This window comes from Condylostylus longicornis, unplaced genomic scaffold (genome assembly GCF_029603195.1).
Source record: "Condylostylus longicornis isolate FDR11 unplaced genomic scaffold, ASM2960319v2 ptg000044l, whole genome shotgun sequence".
NCBI classification, from domain to species: domain Eukaryota; kingdom Metazoa; phylum Arthropoda; class Insecta; order Diptera; family Dolichopodidae; genus Condylostylus; species Condylostylus longicornis.
The window spans coordinates 4,975,470-4,993,466 of NW_026578013.1; the positions used below are offsets into that span (position 1 = coordinate 4,975,470).

General features: G+C 24.6%; 1 protein-coding gene across 1 annotated transcript in view; it reads right to left on the reverse strand.

Annotated features, from left to right (window-relative positions):
• Positions 1–17,997, reverse strand: part of LOC129610390 (probable serine/threonine-protein kinase cdc7) — a 50,259-nt gene that overhangs the window by 20,453 nt on the left and 11,809 nt on the right. Inside the window, exons 2-4 of the mRNA XM_055522956.1 lie at positions 14,660–16,717; positions 10,082–10,518; positions 8,233–8,371 (exon numbers count right to left, since the gene is read on the reverse strand). Of these exons, the coding sequence (XP_055378931.1) occupies positions 8,233–8,371; positions 10,082–10,518; positions 14,660–16,717 (2,634 nt within the window). The remainder of the gene's footprint in view (positions 1–8,232; positions 8,372–10,081; positions 10,519–14,659; positions 16,718–17,997) is intronic.

Here is a 17,997-nt window from a genome sequence, read left to right on the forward strand (position 1 = left end):
CTTTTTATTATATAATTTTATACATTCAGACAATATTAAAACTTCCTTTTCATTATATACCTAAGTTTATATACGTTACAATTCAATGGTCTTATATTTATATACATATGTATAGTACAATTTGTGTAGTATAAATATTACCCAAGTTATACATATTCATACCATACTTAATCAATTTATGTACAAGTTCACAAATATATTAAAGAGAGTAACAAAAAAAAGTTTTTCGTTTAGGAAAATCAAAAACTTTTTAACTATTTTGCATACAAATTATTTGTTATTAGTTTCTTTTCTTATTGTTATTTTTATTATTTTTATTAATATTATTATTATTATTGCAGCTTAAAGCGGTTTGATTTTGTTTGGTTATAGTTTGGTCGGTCGGTTTGCTGGTTGATTGAATCTTTTAGGATATATTTTATAGCTTAAGCATTCAAATGACTTAATTTAGTTTTTTTTTTTTAAATATGCAAAAATCTTTGTATATGCAGAATAAATTTTATGCAAAAACGGAACATAAATAGTAATGATAACCCTATGTGAAACGTTTAAGTGCAGAAAAATAATGACAAAGAATCAAAATGAAATCTTAAAATTGCTGATCAGGATTTTACTTTTTGCCATTAGATAATCTCTTCTGCTTTTCGAATCTAAATTTTAATATAGAATTTATGCAATAGTGAAATTATTAAATTTTGTCATTTTAGTGAGTGTACTGAAACTAAGAGTTAAAATTCATTATTTTTGTTTGAATTTCGACTTGAGGAGAGCTATATAAATATTATAAAGAATTTCTATATGGAAATTAATGTACTGCTGCTTTATAATTCATTGTAATTTGGTAAGCAGGAATCACAGTTACGTCACAAGGTAAATGGCATGATTAAAATATGACGATTGTTGCAATTCTGCCGTCAATAGTTGTTGATTTTAGCCGATATTAGAATCATCAGGCATTGTTATGGACTTATTGAAGAAAGTCTTTAGAGAACAATATTACATTCAGGTTTTGACTACCTTGGTCATATTATTTGATGGTACAACGAATTTTTTGTTTAAATCGACTGAGGTAATAATATTAAATTGCCGGTATTAATTGAATGCAACTTTAGGGTTAAAATATTTTTTAAAATCAAAAATTAAAGCATATAGATTCTTAATTAAACATTCAAATTTTTTGACTATTTAAATTCTGACAAATATTTTTTTATTTTGGGTCTTTTTTCCATATATCTTTCAGATTTTCGACCATTTTATAGAGTTGTGGTGTTATTTGTGCACATAAATGACTTTTATATACAAACACTAAGTATTTATACACCTATAAGTAAAAGTTTTGCAGTACTAGGAAGTGATTTAAATTTCTGAAAAGTTTCATATAATCAGATTAGCTAAAAATTTACAATATTAGAGAATTTTTTTTTTATCTTTTTTTGTATTAGCCTCTCATTCCTACGTGCATACATTTATATTTATGCACACAAAAAATATAATATTTATTTTCAAATATAATCTACAATCTTGTAGCTACAAATATAATTATATGTATGTGGATGATAAAGTATACATATAGGAATAGTAAAAGTTTGTGACATGAATTTTACAACAAAAAAAACATATTAAATTGTATTCCTTCTTCTCCTTTTTTTTTTAAACTCTTATTATCCTATAACAATCTTTTGTTTTTACTTCTCTTTCCAAATCTAATATAAATTTTATTCATGAAAAGTGATTTCCAAATATATTACTATAAAATGTAAAATTGAATTTATTTTCTTGTTATTGTTATTACTATATAATTTTATATTTTTATTTGCATATGTGGATGTAGAAATATTTATACACTTAAAATATTGAAACGATTAAAATAGGAAAACTTGTGTAGAGTGTAGTAATTTATGTTTAATTCTATTAAAATTAAAGCAATTAGAAATAAATCTAAAATATTATACTTTTGTATAATATACGTATGTATGTATAGAAATGAATGAATCATATTTTTTACTAAGTGATTTCTCATCACAAAATAATATTTTAAAATATTATTTAGTTATGGGAAGAGGGGGCGGTCTACTTAGGACTGGATTAAGTAATATTTTATGAATAGTGTTTGCAGAGTATTTATTGATTTCTTTACTTACAAGTTATAACTAAGATTAGTTATTTTATAAGAAAATATAGAAATGAAAATATATGTACGGTAACATGCTATTAAAGGAGTTAAAATATATAGATAAATACTCTTAAAAACCTAATTTAAAATTTTTAAAGAGTAATAATCGAAGAGTATTATTTTCAGTAGAAGTTTAAGTATTATATTAATTGAATAATTTCGATCTGATGTGGTCCACTGGATGTGATTATAAATATAAACAATTTGGTTGCTAATGCTGCCTAAATAGGGTAAATTCTAGGAGTAATCAGACCAATGTAATCTACTTTAGATGATGTAGATCTTTTAATTGAAAGTGAAGAATTTTTAAAAATCTATTAAGAACTTCAATTTATAACTTCATATCGATATACATATGTCTGATCTGCGTAAAGGATTAGCGATAATCAAGATGTTTGCTACGTTCGTTTCATGAGTAACTAAAAAAAAATATTAATGCGGCGCTGTTTATTCAACTACTGACGTCTCGAAGCATTTCTATATTATGCATATGTATAATTTTTTTCAATAGTGTTAGCTTAGGAATACACAAAAACATTTTGTACTAAATTTATTATAGTTTTCCAAAAAGGATTTTTAAATCCTTTTTCAACATACATGTAAATTTCTATGTTGTCTTTGTTTTGTTTCGGGTTTTCTTTTTTGGAAAATGTGACTGAGATCGCGATTTTGATTCTGACATTTCGTTTAATTCAAATATAATATAAAATTGATATTGTGTATGTGCATTATTTTGATATACTTGAAGTAAAAATTATTATTTTATGATAAAATAGAATTTATTATGAAGAAAATTTTATACGTCACGTACAATAAAATGAATTTATTAAAATTTTATAAAATGTTTTCTTTTTTTGTATAAATGTATATTAGAGCAATTTAAATAATAAATATACAAGTATATAAAAATATTATTGAATTTGATATGTCATTGTAAAAAATATTGTGTTAAAATTGTAATTTAATTGAATAATTGAATAATATAATTTAATTTGTTTGAATTTTTTGTGTGGGGAAGAAAAGATTTAAGGTTTATTATATACATAGATTTTTTTATGAATTAAATTATGCACGTTATGTAAAAGCAATTGTATACGATTTGTGTTTAAAACTTTAAAATAAAAATGGGAATAAATGTTTAATATTTGCACACACAAATTACATATTGCGAATGTTAGCACTCATAATCGAAGATGTTATTTGATGAAGACCTTAATTAATAATTTAAAATATTTTCTATAATGTAATGAGATGTTCATTAGGAGTTTTGGACGGGGTTTTCTAAGCACTCGGGGATATCTTGGAATAGGATATTGTAGGCAGGAGCGAGGGGATGCTACAACAATTCGTGAATGGCCCGTGGGAAGTTTCCTCGCCACACTCGGTTTCTTTCAAAATTAAGAATCTACAATATACGAGTATAATATTTTTTTATAAGATTAAAACAAATCAAGAAATTTGCCTAAACGTCGTAATAATAAAAAAATGGTTGAGGTATTTTTTCTTACTTGCATTTATTTTTGTGATTGCTGTTTATCTATGAGAACGCTAAAATTTCGGATTGATACAATTGCATAATACATAAAATACGAAAATATTGATTAAAATTACTTGACTCTTTACAAAATACGGAACGATAGAATAAAAATTAAAAGCAAATGAACTTAAAGGAACAAGAACAAAATTTATAAGAAAATTATAAGAACTTTTAAAGTAAAGCCATAAATAATTTATAAGCGACTGCATTGCATACAATAGGGGAGATTATATGATGGCACCATATTTCGGATGTCGAAGTTTCGGCGGAAATATATTTCGTTATGCTAGGGAAGCGTAATTAGACTTTTTTTAGAGAGATGTCTATCTGTTGGTCTGTCTGTGCAGATCAGTATCTCAATTTTGACTGAACCGGTTTCCATGAAAATTAATATCTGAGTTTGATTTGGTTATGTCACGGATTAATTAACTTTTGAGATATGTCAGATCTTGTCAACTATCTGGGATATGTTATGGATTTTTATTGAAAAAATCTTAGCCAACTTTAATGCAATTATAATTTTTGGTATGCTTATGAAAGATAAAAGATAATTAAGACTGAAGTTATTTGGAACTTCAGCTAATAATAAAAATTTCAATAAATTATGAATTTAAAAAATTATGGAAAATTTATTGTAAGTTTCTATAGTAACCAACCCTTTTCAAGTTTTAAGAGATTTCAAAATAATTTAAAGAAATTTTCAATTAAGTAAGAAAATAATTATGCTCATTACTTTATATATATATATATATATATTTATGTGTATATGTATTTTTTCATCAATATTATATACAAATCTTTATAAGATTTTAATTATTTCCTTCTTTAATAAATTATTCAATTTTAATTAAAAAATTATTCCCTTTAGATCAATATTCAATTTGAAATTCTTAGAATTTATTTTCTATTATTTTTTTTTGTTCTTGTTCATTACTGACTGCTAAATTATCAGAAAAATTTTCCGTATAAACTTTTTCTTTTTTCTATTTTTCTTTTTAAAACAAAAAACCTTAAGATACCACAAAAGAAAAAGTATTCCATTTTAATGCCAGTTTTTTTTTCTTCCTCTTAATATTTCAATATAGTCCTTTCGATATCATTTTAAAAATTCATTTTAATTTACATTCTGTGTGAACTTAACTTACTAACCTAGTAGATAATCCTTTTGGTTTAAAAAAAGAAAACAAAAATAAGTAAAAACAAAAAAAATATTTTCCCTAACTGGGTGAAGGATATTAATAATTCAACTAAATATGCTGAATTGGTACTATGAATTTTTTATAGATATTTAAATTCAGATATAGGCACCAGTAATATTTCCTCTCCTTCAGTTTCATAAGTATTTCTTATTCTATCTCAATGATATCCTTTTATAGAAAAAAAGAAAAAGTCTTTGCAACATTATTGATATAATAATGATAAAATCATCATATAATCATTATCATTATCAAAAAAAAAAAGGAATATCGATTATCATCTTTGATGCACTTGTATAAATTAATAATTTTTAGAGATTTCTTTTCAATTTTATGGGTAATTATCTTACATATATTATATGTATATATATTTGAAGAATATATATTATTTTTAATGAATTGTTAATAAGAAGGTTGTTCAGATAATAACAGTGATAAGTCAATTATATTTTAAATTTAAATTGAGAGTGCTTTGGTTTTAATAGATTACGAGAGGGGCATATGGTAGTAACGTACTTTTGAAATATGGTTGTTAAACCTGGATGAGGCGTCAATATTTTAGTCATTTGGATTTTGGACAAGTTTATTTATAAATTTATAATTCCTACGCATTGAACATTCTAAAAAATCATTTCTTATTTTGTGTGAAATTTAACGCAAAAAAATTAAATATCGTTTATATTGAAAAACGAATATTCAAAAAAGTTTACTCTAATTCGACCTTCATCTGCAATTCGCAGTTTTAGATTTGAATTCCTTTTAGTTGATTTAGTTTTTCCAAATTTTCTTAAAACTAAAATGCTAAAGGTAAATGGCAAGTCATCAGGAAATATGGTTATTTATTAGTAATTTACTCAATTAACCGTCGAATTCAACCAATATTTTAACGCTTTTTTTGAATTTTGTTCCTTTCATCCTAAATGTAGGCAATATTTTTATATACATGTTTTGGTATATGAATTAAAGTATGTAATTTAAATAATGCACCACATTGCTGTTAAAAGTAGTATATTAACTTATTTAAGGGAAAAGTGCTACTGTACAAACCCTTTGGTTTGAGCAAACCTTATTTTCATACAGAATTGCTTAAAAACGTTAAGAATTGAAACGACGGATCACTTAAAGAATTTGGAGTAACGCGAAATTTCGGAAATTTGCTTATATTATACAATAAATAACGAAATATTTTATTGAGAAAAAGTTAAAGAATTATTTAAAGAGTCCAAAAAAATTTATCAAAAATATTTGAAGCTATCAAATAAGATTCTAGTTTCCTATTTCGTCACATTTCAGCTACTGCTACATTCAATAAATATCATGTTTTTTTACTTAATACCATATATCCTTCTGTAATTGAACTTTTGAAAATTGTAAATCTTTAATGTCTAAGAATTGAAATGTTGATACCAGCATTTTATTAGTAATGGATAAGGATCGGTACCCAAAAGTTTTTCAAACTATGCCTTCATATTTACTTTTTTTCTTTTTTTAAATATTTTCTGTTTGCACGATTTGATTTTCATATCTTAAGTGAATAATTTTTTTTTGTGGAATGCTTCATTAAATTTGAATATTTGGAATTGGCACAGATGTTGCTCACCTTTTTTACTTTATTGTACTCTTTATGTTGTTTTTATGATTGTTGTAAAAATATTTTTTTTTTATGATTGAAATGATAAGTCGACTTGGTTTTGTTTCCTTTTTCTGTTTCGTTTTGATTTTAATTTTCCTCGTACTTTTGCTTTTTTTTTTTGTTCAACCTACAAATTTTCCTCCTACAACCATTGGATTTATGTGTATTACATGAGAAAAGATGTTCAAGATTGTAATAGATAATTTTTTTTTTTGTTTTTTTTTTTGTATTATAATTTGCATAAATATTAGATTATTTTTGCAATATATATAAATGTATATATACATATTTTGTAGATGGGGGCATATGAATTGATTTAAATTATGAATGGATGAGAAAAAATTGGGTCTGTTTAAAAATTTAGATTTTTGATGTAAATATGACCGAATTACTTTGCTCAATCTATAATGTATAAAGCAATAAATTTAATATGATAGGATTTTCTAATGGTATAAGATTTTTGGGTTATTGAGCACAATCAAATAAGGTGTGTTTGTATATGATGTACTGCGGTTATTTTTAAATTCCACTTTAAAATATTGAATTCGTCATGTGTTGTATTCACCTATGAAATCAAATTTTTATAGTTGGAAGCATAAGGATTTTTTTTATATTTCGTAATTTAGGTTTATTGTAATATAAATCATTTTTTAAAGATATTTTCCTTGAGTTACAAATAAAATTCCATTAAAAAGAGGAGAATCTAAGTATTGAGGAAATAAAAATACTAAAGCAAAAGCTTAATCAGCATAAGAAAGTTTTTTGATTGGAAAACATGATTGGAAAATAATATTTTGTGCTGTCACCGTTGTTGGATTAGAAAAATAATGAAAATGTGAAAACATTTTTTAATGGAAGGGTCTTTAGCGTTATTGGTTCTTTTTCAGACTTGTTATTTAGTTATAGAATTAGTGTAATAAAACTAACTGTCTTAATTATTCCGAAATAGTCTAATAAAACTAAGAGAATTCATTTGTTTTCGGTCATTATTCGCTATAACCGAATCATAGTTGCACGAGCCCTTATACAAATTAATAAAGAATTTCTTTACAAATAACTCTTTAGTATACAGCCAAACAAAATGCACTGATTGACTAATCTAGTTCTGTATGGAATATATGTAAACATGTATGTGTCATTCAAATATATACGTTGGGAATACTATTGTTAAGAACGACCAATATTTTATTAACAAGAACACGCACAACTGTTTGTTCAATGTAATGACGTCATGCCGTTTTCGTTACTGCCGAAATATGACAGTAACCGTTGCCACTCGCCACTCATAACTGTGAATATAGGAATACCTCTATATCTTTAAATTATTTATTAGAGTAAAAAGTACTAAAATAGAACAATAAATATCAATAAATCTTAAATATTTAATGTAAAAAAAAGCTACGGTATTCTCGCCACCTTTCAAGAAAAATTTAATGACGCAAGAAATTGGACTATGGTTATTTACCATACAATGCACGAGCCCTATACTCCTCCCAGGAGCGAAGTAGGATTAACAAAAAAGAAATACTAAGAAGATTTTTAATTTATAGCTAATAATTTAAATTTATTTTACTGTTATTAAAGCGGTTTCATAAAACTTTAATAAATTTAAAATATCAAAAATTTAAAAAATTTTCAATCAAAAACAAATTTTTTAATGAAAAAAACAAAAAATAAAAGCAATAAAACTTACCAATGGTGGTTTATCACCTAGACGTCTGCAATTATTCATCTCTGTTGGTGAATTATCCTCTTCAGAGCTGGGTGATTGTGGACTTTGTTGTCCAGCATTATCACCATCACCGCCACTACTACTATCACTATTTGCATTGCTATAAAAAATAAAAAACAAAATGGAAGAAAATCATTTATAGTTACTGTTTTTTTTTTTTTGAACTGGCTATGAATTTCAGATATTTTCGACTAATAAAAAACAAAAAAAGAAGTTGTTTTTGTTGTTTGTGTTAAAAAAAAATGCATGAGATAAAAAAAAATTTTTGAAATATATCCAATTAGCGAAACATTTCAATCAATTTTTAAAATAAAAATAACATGTTTGTATGTTTATTTGTATATTCATTTGTATATATATACGATTCGTATATATGATGGGGGTTTAAATGCATTTTTAGCATCACATTTTTTACCATGTTTTATATAAGTTTGGTACAGCGTGCAGCTAATAAAAAATTTAAACTAAATTTTGTTTGAATTTTAAAATTATGTAAAAATTAAAAAAATTTGAATATTGTGGGTAGTTGGTACAGTTAAGTAGTCTTGCATAGCGGAAACCTTTAAGGAAATAAAATCTTTTGTTGTTAAAGAATTGAGATTTGTTATAATAAATTTGACACAATTCTAATTAATAGTGGATTTCAATTTGTTTGTCATTAATTTTAATTATATAACAATTTGCTTAATTGCTTTTGTAAAATTTATGTAACATAAAATTAGAAAAATTCTATAGGTAACTGGGGTAAGTCAACAACATTTTTTAGTACATTTTCCCGTTACTACTTCGGTTTAGTTATTTGAAGGAAAATTTCGAATTGCACGTGCCATTAAATGTAACAAGTCTAACGGATTGCACTCAAAAACGTAAATTTTGCTTTAATAATTTTACGTTATTCTTTTTTGTTGTAAAATAAGAAAATTTTTTGTAAATTTTCCATGATTAGCACAAAATTTTTCTATAATTTTCTTTAATGAATTGTTTTTACATTTATTAGGGAAAGGGCGTTTCTACATTTGCAAGTAAAATTGCAAGGACGTTTCTACATTTCAGCTAAATTTATTTTTAATATTAAATACTTAATTTTTTTGTAACAACGGCAACCCGTGTTGTAGGAAACTGAGAACTTATACATATACATGTAGATTATTACGTGCATTAAGAAATCTTATAAGTTAAAATTTTTTATTATGAACTTTCATGAAAATTTTTTGTTGCCTGTAATGCTAATTTTCATATTAAATTATAGTATTTCGAGGACTTGTTGCATTAGGGTCCAAATAAAAGAATTCATAATAAATTCATTACTTTCTTTTACAATTTGCTGCTATTCTAATAGATTACGAATTTTTTATGGTTTACACTGCTTTAACAATTTATTGCTCTGAGTTGCTTGTGTCAAACTAAATTTAAATCAACTATAATTAAATTGCATCGAATATATTTTTCCTGTTTTCGGTTTACATTGTATTACTTGTATATGTAACATTTTTTTTAAAAAAGATATTCCACTAATCAATAAAACTCAATGATATTTAAGATGAAAAATAACAATCCTTTAAACGGAAAAAAAACAACTTCGAATACAAAACTTTATCAATAAAATTAATTTTTTGTGTTATTTTTTTTAAACATTATAGTGCTGCAGCAACGTAAGTATTTATGTATTGAAAAGCCAACAAAAAATTCTCAATAAAATAGAAAACATAAAAAAATTTTTACGTATTATTAAAAACTGCAACAAAATACACTTTAAAAAAAAAAAACAAAAAAAAAAAATTAAAAAGGACAAAAATCCATAAAAACTTACTTGCAATGATTATTTTGTTGTTGTTGCTGTTGAAATAGATGAATTGGTCTACAATTCTGTAATCTATTTGGTGATGCATGATGATTCAATTGCAATTGATGTACTAATGAATTATGTTGTTGTTGTTGTTGTTGTGCAGCTACTGCTGCCGCTGCTGCTGCAACTGCTACTGCTGCTGTTTGTTGTTGCTGTTGTTGTTGTTGTGTAATTGTTACTGTTTGTGCTGTTCCATTATTCGTATTTGATGATGGTGATGATTGAAGTTCAAAACGTAATCGGACGTCTTGCATGACGTCAAATCTTCTATTAATCCTATTATCGTATTTATTTTTATTTGTATAATTATTTGTATTATTATTATTGTTATTATTGTTGTTGCTACTATTATTATTATTATTTACAAAGTTACTGCTTATCACTTTAATGTTATTTGGAAGCTATAACAAAAAAATATGAAAAATTAAATTTATAAAAGAAAATTTATTTATTGTTGCAATATTTTTAAATTGTTATGTATTATTATTAATATAACAGAGTGTATGGGTACACAGTGTGTTTATTATTTTTTAAGAATGCAGTATCTAGCCCTAAATTTGTTTTTTTCAATAGATTAATAGTGTCTTCGGTATTTGGTGCAATTTGCAAATATTGCAGTCAAAAACAAAAATTATTTAAAATACAAGATTGCTAAAATTTTTATTATCTTGAATTGCAAACAAACAGCAGTTCTATACAAAATTGTAAAAATTTTAAAGAAACAAAGTAAAAGTTGTACTTGAATTATTAAAACTTTTCAACTTTTCGATTGAAATTATTCCAATCAATATTTTTGGAAATATTAATGACTCATTTGAATATTTCTATGAATCACTTTGTTTAGACTCATACTTCTATATAAATGTTATTTCGTTACGTTACCAAAAAATTTTTCAAAGACATCAAAGTTTTCAATTTTCTTTTTCAAAAATCGTGTTTCCTATATTTTTCACAATTCAATATGAACGAATTCTGTATGAGAATATCTACATATATTACATTCCATTTGAAAGAGGTGTTACTCAATTTTTATATGGATGGTATAGAAAACTAAAATTCTGATTCTGTTTATGAAATTATTAACAAAAGTTTTCTTAATTATCTCAAAACTTTCACCACTTTAAATTTTCTTTAAACGTTTTCTCGAAAAAAAAAAACATTTGATTTTCATTGAAATTGGTGCTAAAATGAAGTGATGAAATTATTTAAACCTAATTGAGTGTTTAAAATTCTAAAAATTAAATATTTATAACTAATTTGAAAATCAAGAAACCCATTGATATTTTTCTGGGAATACTATAGTTGAGCTTTTGCTTTTTTTGCAAAATTCTTCAAAACATCACAATTCATTTAATAAGTGTAATATATTGGTATTAGTTTTAATTTTGTTAGACATACTGTGAATACAAAATATGTAAAAGAAAATATATAGATATTATGCGTGATTAAATACATTCGCTTAGATATAATTATATACACATAAATATGCGTGCGTATACATAATATCCTTTAAGATATCCTTTCAACTATAAGATCATTAATATTACGTATTTTTTTTCATTTCATATACCCATCATTGTACAGACATACACATATACAAATAATACATATTGAAATTCTTTAATCAATTCTATTAAATGACAAATTACAAATTGAATTGATTGACAAGGAATGTATTTTAATTTTTTTCTTTATTTTTTTTTTATTCAGTCTCGGATGAATTTTATTTGTTAAGTCTATGTTTCGTATATAACTTTTATGTCCTGTTTTATTTATTACTCTCTGTTATGCCTACAGGATTATGTATTGTATACATATATATATACACATAATATATACAGATAACAGATATAAAAATGTATAAATATTTTACAATTATAGTGTGGCTAGTTTTTTTCCTCTTTTTATAAAATATGGGAAAACAAGTCAAAAAAAAAATCTATTTAAATATTATTGTCGCAAAGGCAATATCCATTCTTTTTATAATATTAAAGTCTAACAATAAGGATATCAAAATATTACAAAAAAAAAAGAAAGAGAGAAGGATATAAATAGAATATATACGATAGAAAATATACCAAAAAAAAAGGAAAATTAAAAAAAAAAAAATAAAAATGCTGAAAAAATAAGTGAAAGAAAAAATTTTTTTTTTGTTCAGAAGGATAAAAATGATAATAAATTATAAATACGACTTCTATTGTTATCCATAAAAAAAAAAAAACTGAAAATGAAAACGAAAACGGGGGAAAAAAAACTCATTGTCTGGGGTTTTTCTAACTTTCTTTTATAGTGTTATTGAAGAAGAACTACAACAAGAACAAAAATAACAACAGAGAAGATAGTACAAAAAAAAAAAAATTAAAGTCAGGCAGGACTATTGTTTGAGAAAAATATTGTGGAAAATATTTTTAATGTGAAAATTTTTTCAATATTTTCTTTATATTTTTTATTTTTTTCATAACACTATATTTTTGTTATAGCTATGAATTTTCTTTCTTATATAACCAACCTAACACATATTTTTTCTCATTTTACGTTATGAAGATTATGTGTGTATGTATGTATGTCTTCATAGGTATATACACTGGTAACTAATAAATAAATTCTGGTCTTGTGTACAGATTCGATTTTTAAGGAAATTTTAAGGAAAATTTTTACTTTTATTTTTCTTTTATGTTTTCTGAAATTTTTGTTTTTTTCTTTGTTGCCACCTTATTTTCTTTTTTCCAAAAATTAAAATGAACGTGATGTTTTCCTAAGTAAGTATAAGTTGATTCTGTATGATGAAAATATAAATTGAGAATGATAATTGGAAAATTTCAGGTATATTTTATTAAGAAAATTTTGTTACAATATTTTGTTTGATTTTATTTGTGCTTCTTGAAATTTTGTGTGTAATTTAAGTCTATAAATAAACTGTGATCTTACTTTTGTAAATAAAGTACATAATATAAAATTAAAGCAAAACAAGAATAGTAAATCGTTTGTTCATGATTCTGAATTTATATTAATGCTTTGTTTCAAGTACGCACACTTTGAAAATGAGAAGAAAAAAATTATTGAGAAAGTTTTAAGAAAGAAATTAGCATTTTGTAATTTTGTTTTTTTTTTTTAAGTATAAATGAAATATAATTTTTAATGATGAGAATTGTTTTCTGTTTTGTTTTTTTTAATTGAAAATTTTGTTCATTATTTTTTTTTGTGAAGGTCTTATTTTCGATATCTTTAATCCTTAAGCCTTTAATGAAATAATAGAACATGTGGGCACATTTGGAAAATATTTTTAAACGAATTTTATTATAAGGGCCTTATCCAGATCGGAAAATGGTATTAATTTATATAAATTTTTGTTTTGACACTATATGATTGGTGAATTCTTTAAATTTTTAAGCGCACGAGTCTCGAAGTAAAAACTTTGTAAGACCCAGCTTGATTAATGAATACCAAATATTTCGAATAAAGAAAATATTTTGAGATTGCGATAATTTAATTTTTGATGTCTTGAATTAGCATTTTAGATTTACAGAATAAAATCATTGGTCGCTCTTGATTTGAAATGTTGCTGAATTCTTCAATTTCAATCGATTCGCTTAGCCATTTACTTCTTTCGTTGTTGTTCTAAGTTTTTATTAAAATCTAAAATATTGTTCAAAATTATTTTATTATGTATCATATTATGTAATATATAATTATGTAGTATATTAGCATTTAAGCAAATGACAGATTTTTAAAAAAATATTTGACAGTAATTCTTTATACAGTAATGGTGATGCATGCCATATTTTTATCAAATTAATAGGTGATATAATATTTTCCACTAAATGAGATTTTGAAGACAAAACAGTTTTTCTATTATAAAGTACCGCAGGAGGAAATTAGGATATACTCAAAGTAGTCGGAAATATGTAGTAATGGTTCGTTTATGTGTTTACGAACTTAATAATAAGATAATTCATTTTTAGCAAGTAAATTACTTTTGAAATCTCTATGCGAAAGTTCAAGCGAATTCTGCATGTATTTGCAAAAGAAACGCAGTTTGAAAATTGCCGTTATATACCGTGAATAAAACAATATAGAATATTCCTGTGTAGCATTTTTTTTTCTAAATATTTATATAACTATACAAGATTTCTTGAAAATATTTTGCCACCAATTAATGTCTTTGTATTAAATGAGGTATCTTTACTTTCCATTTTATGTCGCATCTCTTTTTGGAAACTAAACTGAAAATTTTAAAAATGGGAAGCATATATAATATTTTTATTTTTGAAAATTTTTTTTTTTATCTATTTTCTCATTTGTTCTTTTTATTTTTGTCTAGAAAGGATATTTCATATACCTACATTATATTCTATATATTATAGAAAAGGAGAGAAAAAATTATATGAGAAAAAAAAAGAAAAATAGTTTTAAAAAGAGCCCCCATAAAAATTTAAAATTACAAAAAGCCGGAATAGAAAAAAAAAGTAGCAACAATAAATATAAAATTAAAAAAAGGAGAGAAAAAAAAAACAGAATTAATAAATGAATATGAAATCTAACCTCAACGTAGATGCCTTCTTCCTTATTTAAATTCAAAGAATTGGTATTATTGCAAAACTTTTTCTTTAAAAAATCTTTCATAAAACCATAAATTTTTGACTTTGTCTTCTTTTTTGGTAAAGTACCGACAAACGATGATGGTGATGTTGTTGTTGTTGCTGCCGTTGCCGTTGATAATGAATTTCTTCTTCTTGTTATTGTTGTTGTTGGCAATAATGTAGCTTCCTTATTATATTCGTTAAATTTTTCGTTGACAATGAAAATTTTTGTTTCTGTTTTATTTGGTTGATTTGTTTGGTCCTGCTGCTGCTGTTGTTGTTGCTTATTATTTTGATAATCTTGATGGTAATATTGCTGTAGTTGTTGATGTTTACGGTGGTTATATTTTTGCTGTTGATGATAGTTATATTGGTCGTCGTATAGTCCTTTGATTTTTTCTTCATAAAATATAAGATGGCACGGTTGCAGTTGATTTTTTTCAATTGTTTTATTTTGTTGTTCTTCTTGATATTCTTCTTGTTTTTGTTGTTGTTCTTTCGGTTGTTCCTGATAGTATAAAGATTCTTTTTCTTTATTGAAATAAATTTGTTTCTGTTGCTGTTTTTTTTGCAGTCTGATAATATTCTCGTTTTCGGTTTGACGCTTCTGATGACAATATAATGACGATGACAATGGTACTTCCTGAATTTTTTTATTTCTTTTACTTGAAATGGTAATAATATTATTTGATTCTGACTTATTGTTTGATTTTGTTTCAGTTGGTATGTTTCGCCTTGGTGTTGATGACGATAGTATTGTTGTAGATGAAGCTTTACTATTTGCAATGGATATTGTGGAAGATTGATGTAACAACGTTGGTAAAAGAATTTTTGTATTGCTATTAGAAATTGATAAAGGCGGTGATGATGGACGATCGTAATTGTATTTGTGGGGATGATAACGATAGTATGTGTTTGAATTAATAATATGATTTTCACTAATGTGACTATCGCTATTACAACTTGTTGTATTTGTTTTAATTTCACAATTTGTTGTATTATTGATAAAAAAATTGGCAAAATTTTGATTTTGTCCTTGGTTATTAAAGTATCCGGTTTGATGGCAAAAATTATAAAGAACTGGTTTATGATAGTTTGAATGAGGAGTTGAAAATTTGAAATTTTCTCTTGTTGATGATTTTCGTGGTGGTGGTGGTGGAGGTGTTGGCTGTGGTGTTTGTCGTGGTGATGGTATACGTCGCTGTAAGTCGGGCGATTGTAATGATCGTGATGTAAGATGACTTTTTTTTTCTGATTCAATAGGTGGTGCTGTTGGTATACGATTGTTGATGGTTTGATCTGGTAATTGTAATAAAGATAATTTTCTATTTGCTGATGTTGTTGTTGCTGTTGCAGTTGTTGCTGTAGTTGTTGTTTGAGTTGATTTATTAAAAGTTGAATTTTTATATTTATAATTATTTTGATGGCTAAATTCTGTAATAATATCACTATTTGTTTCTTTGCTATTGATGATCCTTGTGATTTGTGGATTATTATCCTTTTTAACATTCTTTTTATAATAATAATAATTATATTTACTTGCATATTCTTCTTCCTGATATTTATGTATGAGATTACATTCTGTTTCATTATATTTATTTTTATTTTTAGAAAATGTTTTCTTAAGATTATAACTGCTACTACGATTTTTACATAAAGATCGATTCTTTTTTGCAACAGTATTGGTGAGAGTATTTGTGGTGGCAGTGTTACTAATAATAATATCAGTACTAGGAGAATGTAATAATGTATGGTCAGTTCTAGATGTTGGTATTACTCCTGCTACATTTGTTGTTTTTGTATTATAATCATTTATAATAGACGGAGAATTTCTAATAATGGGTAATGATGATGAAGATGGTAATGATGATGGTATAATATCAGTACCATTTGTTGTAATATAACTATTTGTTATTTCTTTCTTATTATCACAATTATTACTATAGCTGCTTCTATACTCTTTTGTTGCTGTTGTTGTTGGGCCTTGTGTTCCTGTTGTTATCACGTCATTTTTAATACTCTGCAATAAAATGTAATGAAAATTGAAATTAATTTTCTTTTATTATTAAAATATTATATAGAATTTACTGTATATATTTATTGTTATACATGTTATACATATTTATATTCATTGACTACCACTTTATTCTTACAAATATTCTTATATTTGTTCTAAGAATATGGAATAAATTTTCTGAATTTGAGCAAAGGAAATAAAAAAAAAGTGGGAAAATAGGGGAATGTTACGTATTTAATATATATATATATATATATATGTACACTTACTGATATATAGAGATGTATATATCTTTTTTAATTTTCTATTTTTATTGAAATTGAAAAAAATGGGATTTCATTCTCAATTCTTGTGTCAAAGAAGATGAAGGGATGACTTTATTGCAAACAATATTGAAAAAAAAAAATACAACGAAAAAAAAAATAAAACGGGAGAAAAGCTTTTTAAAGAAATATTTGGAACAATAATACACAAGGACTATAGATTTTCCTGTATTTAAAAGTTAAATAACAAGAAAACTGATGTGATTCTTTATCTAAAAGTGAAATTAAGACTTAATATGAAAAGTTAAAGTATATAACAAAGAAGGGAGTCATTTTTCTTAATTTTGAAGATGTTTTGATGCAGAAGAACATTGATTTGAACAAGGAGTGGAATTTTATATTAATTTTAACAAGTATGATATCAATGTATATTAGCAATAGTAATAAGTATGAATTCGCCTGAATGAATGTTCTTTTATTTAAAGTTTTTTCTATGATTCAAAAAAATATTATACAAGTTCTAGTATTTCTATAGTTTTTTTAAAGTGGAATAATTTAAAATATTTTTGCTAGTATTGCTATAGATGAGTTTTTATAAACAATCACAATCAGGGTATTAATTCATTGGAGAAACCTCTGATCGAAGATATTATGAAATGCAATCAAATGAACGTGATAACTAATGAGTAATTTTCAAAATCATTATCAAATAAAACGAAATAATTTCAATAATTTAGATGTGATAGATAATTTTGATGAGTATTTAAGTATTTTTTTAATTATTAAATCTTATTCAGAAGAAAATATTTTTCCGATTTTCAATTGTGGATGATTAGTAGTACTATTCGTGGACCTTTTTCGTTCTCGCTAGGTAATAAAATTCTTAAAATAATTTCTCAAATATGTTTTTTCCCGAAAATATAGCTATACTTAATTTGATGTAATGGAGACGAATGCTATGTAATATTACTCTAGGATTGATGTTCCGTAAATAAATATTTAAAGATCGGAATATTGGTA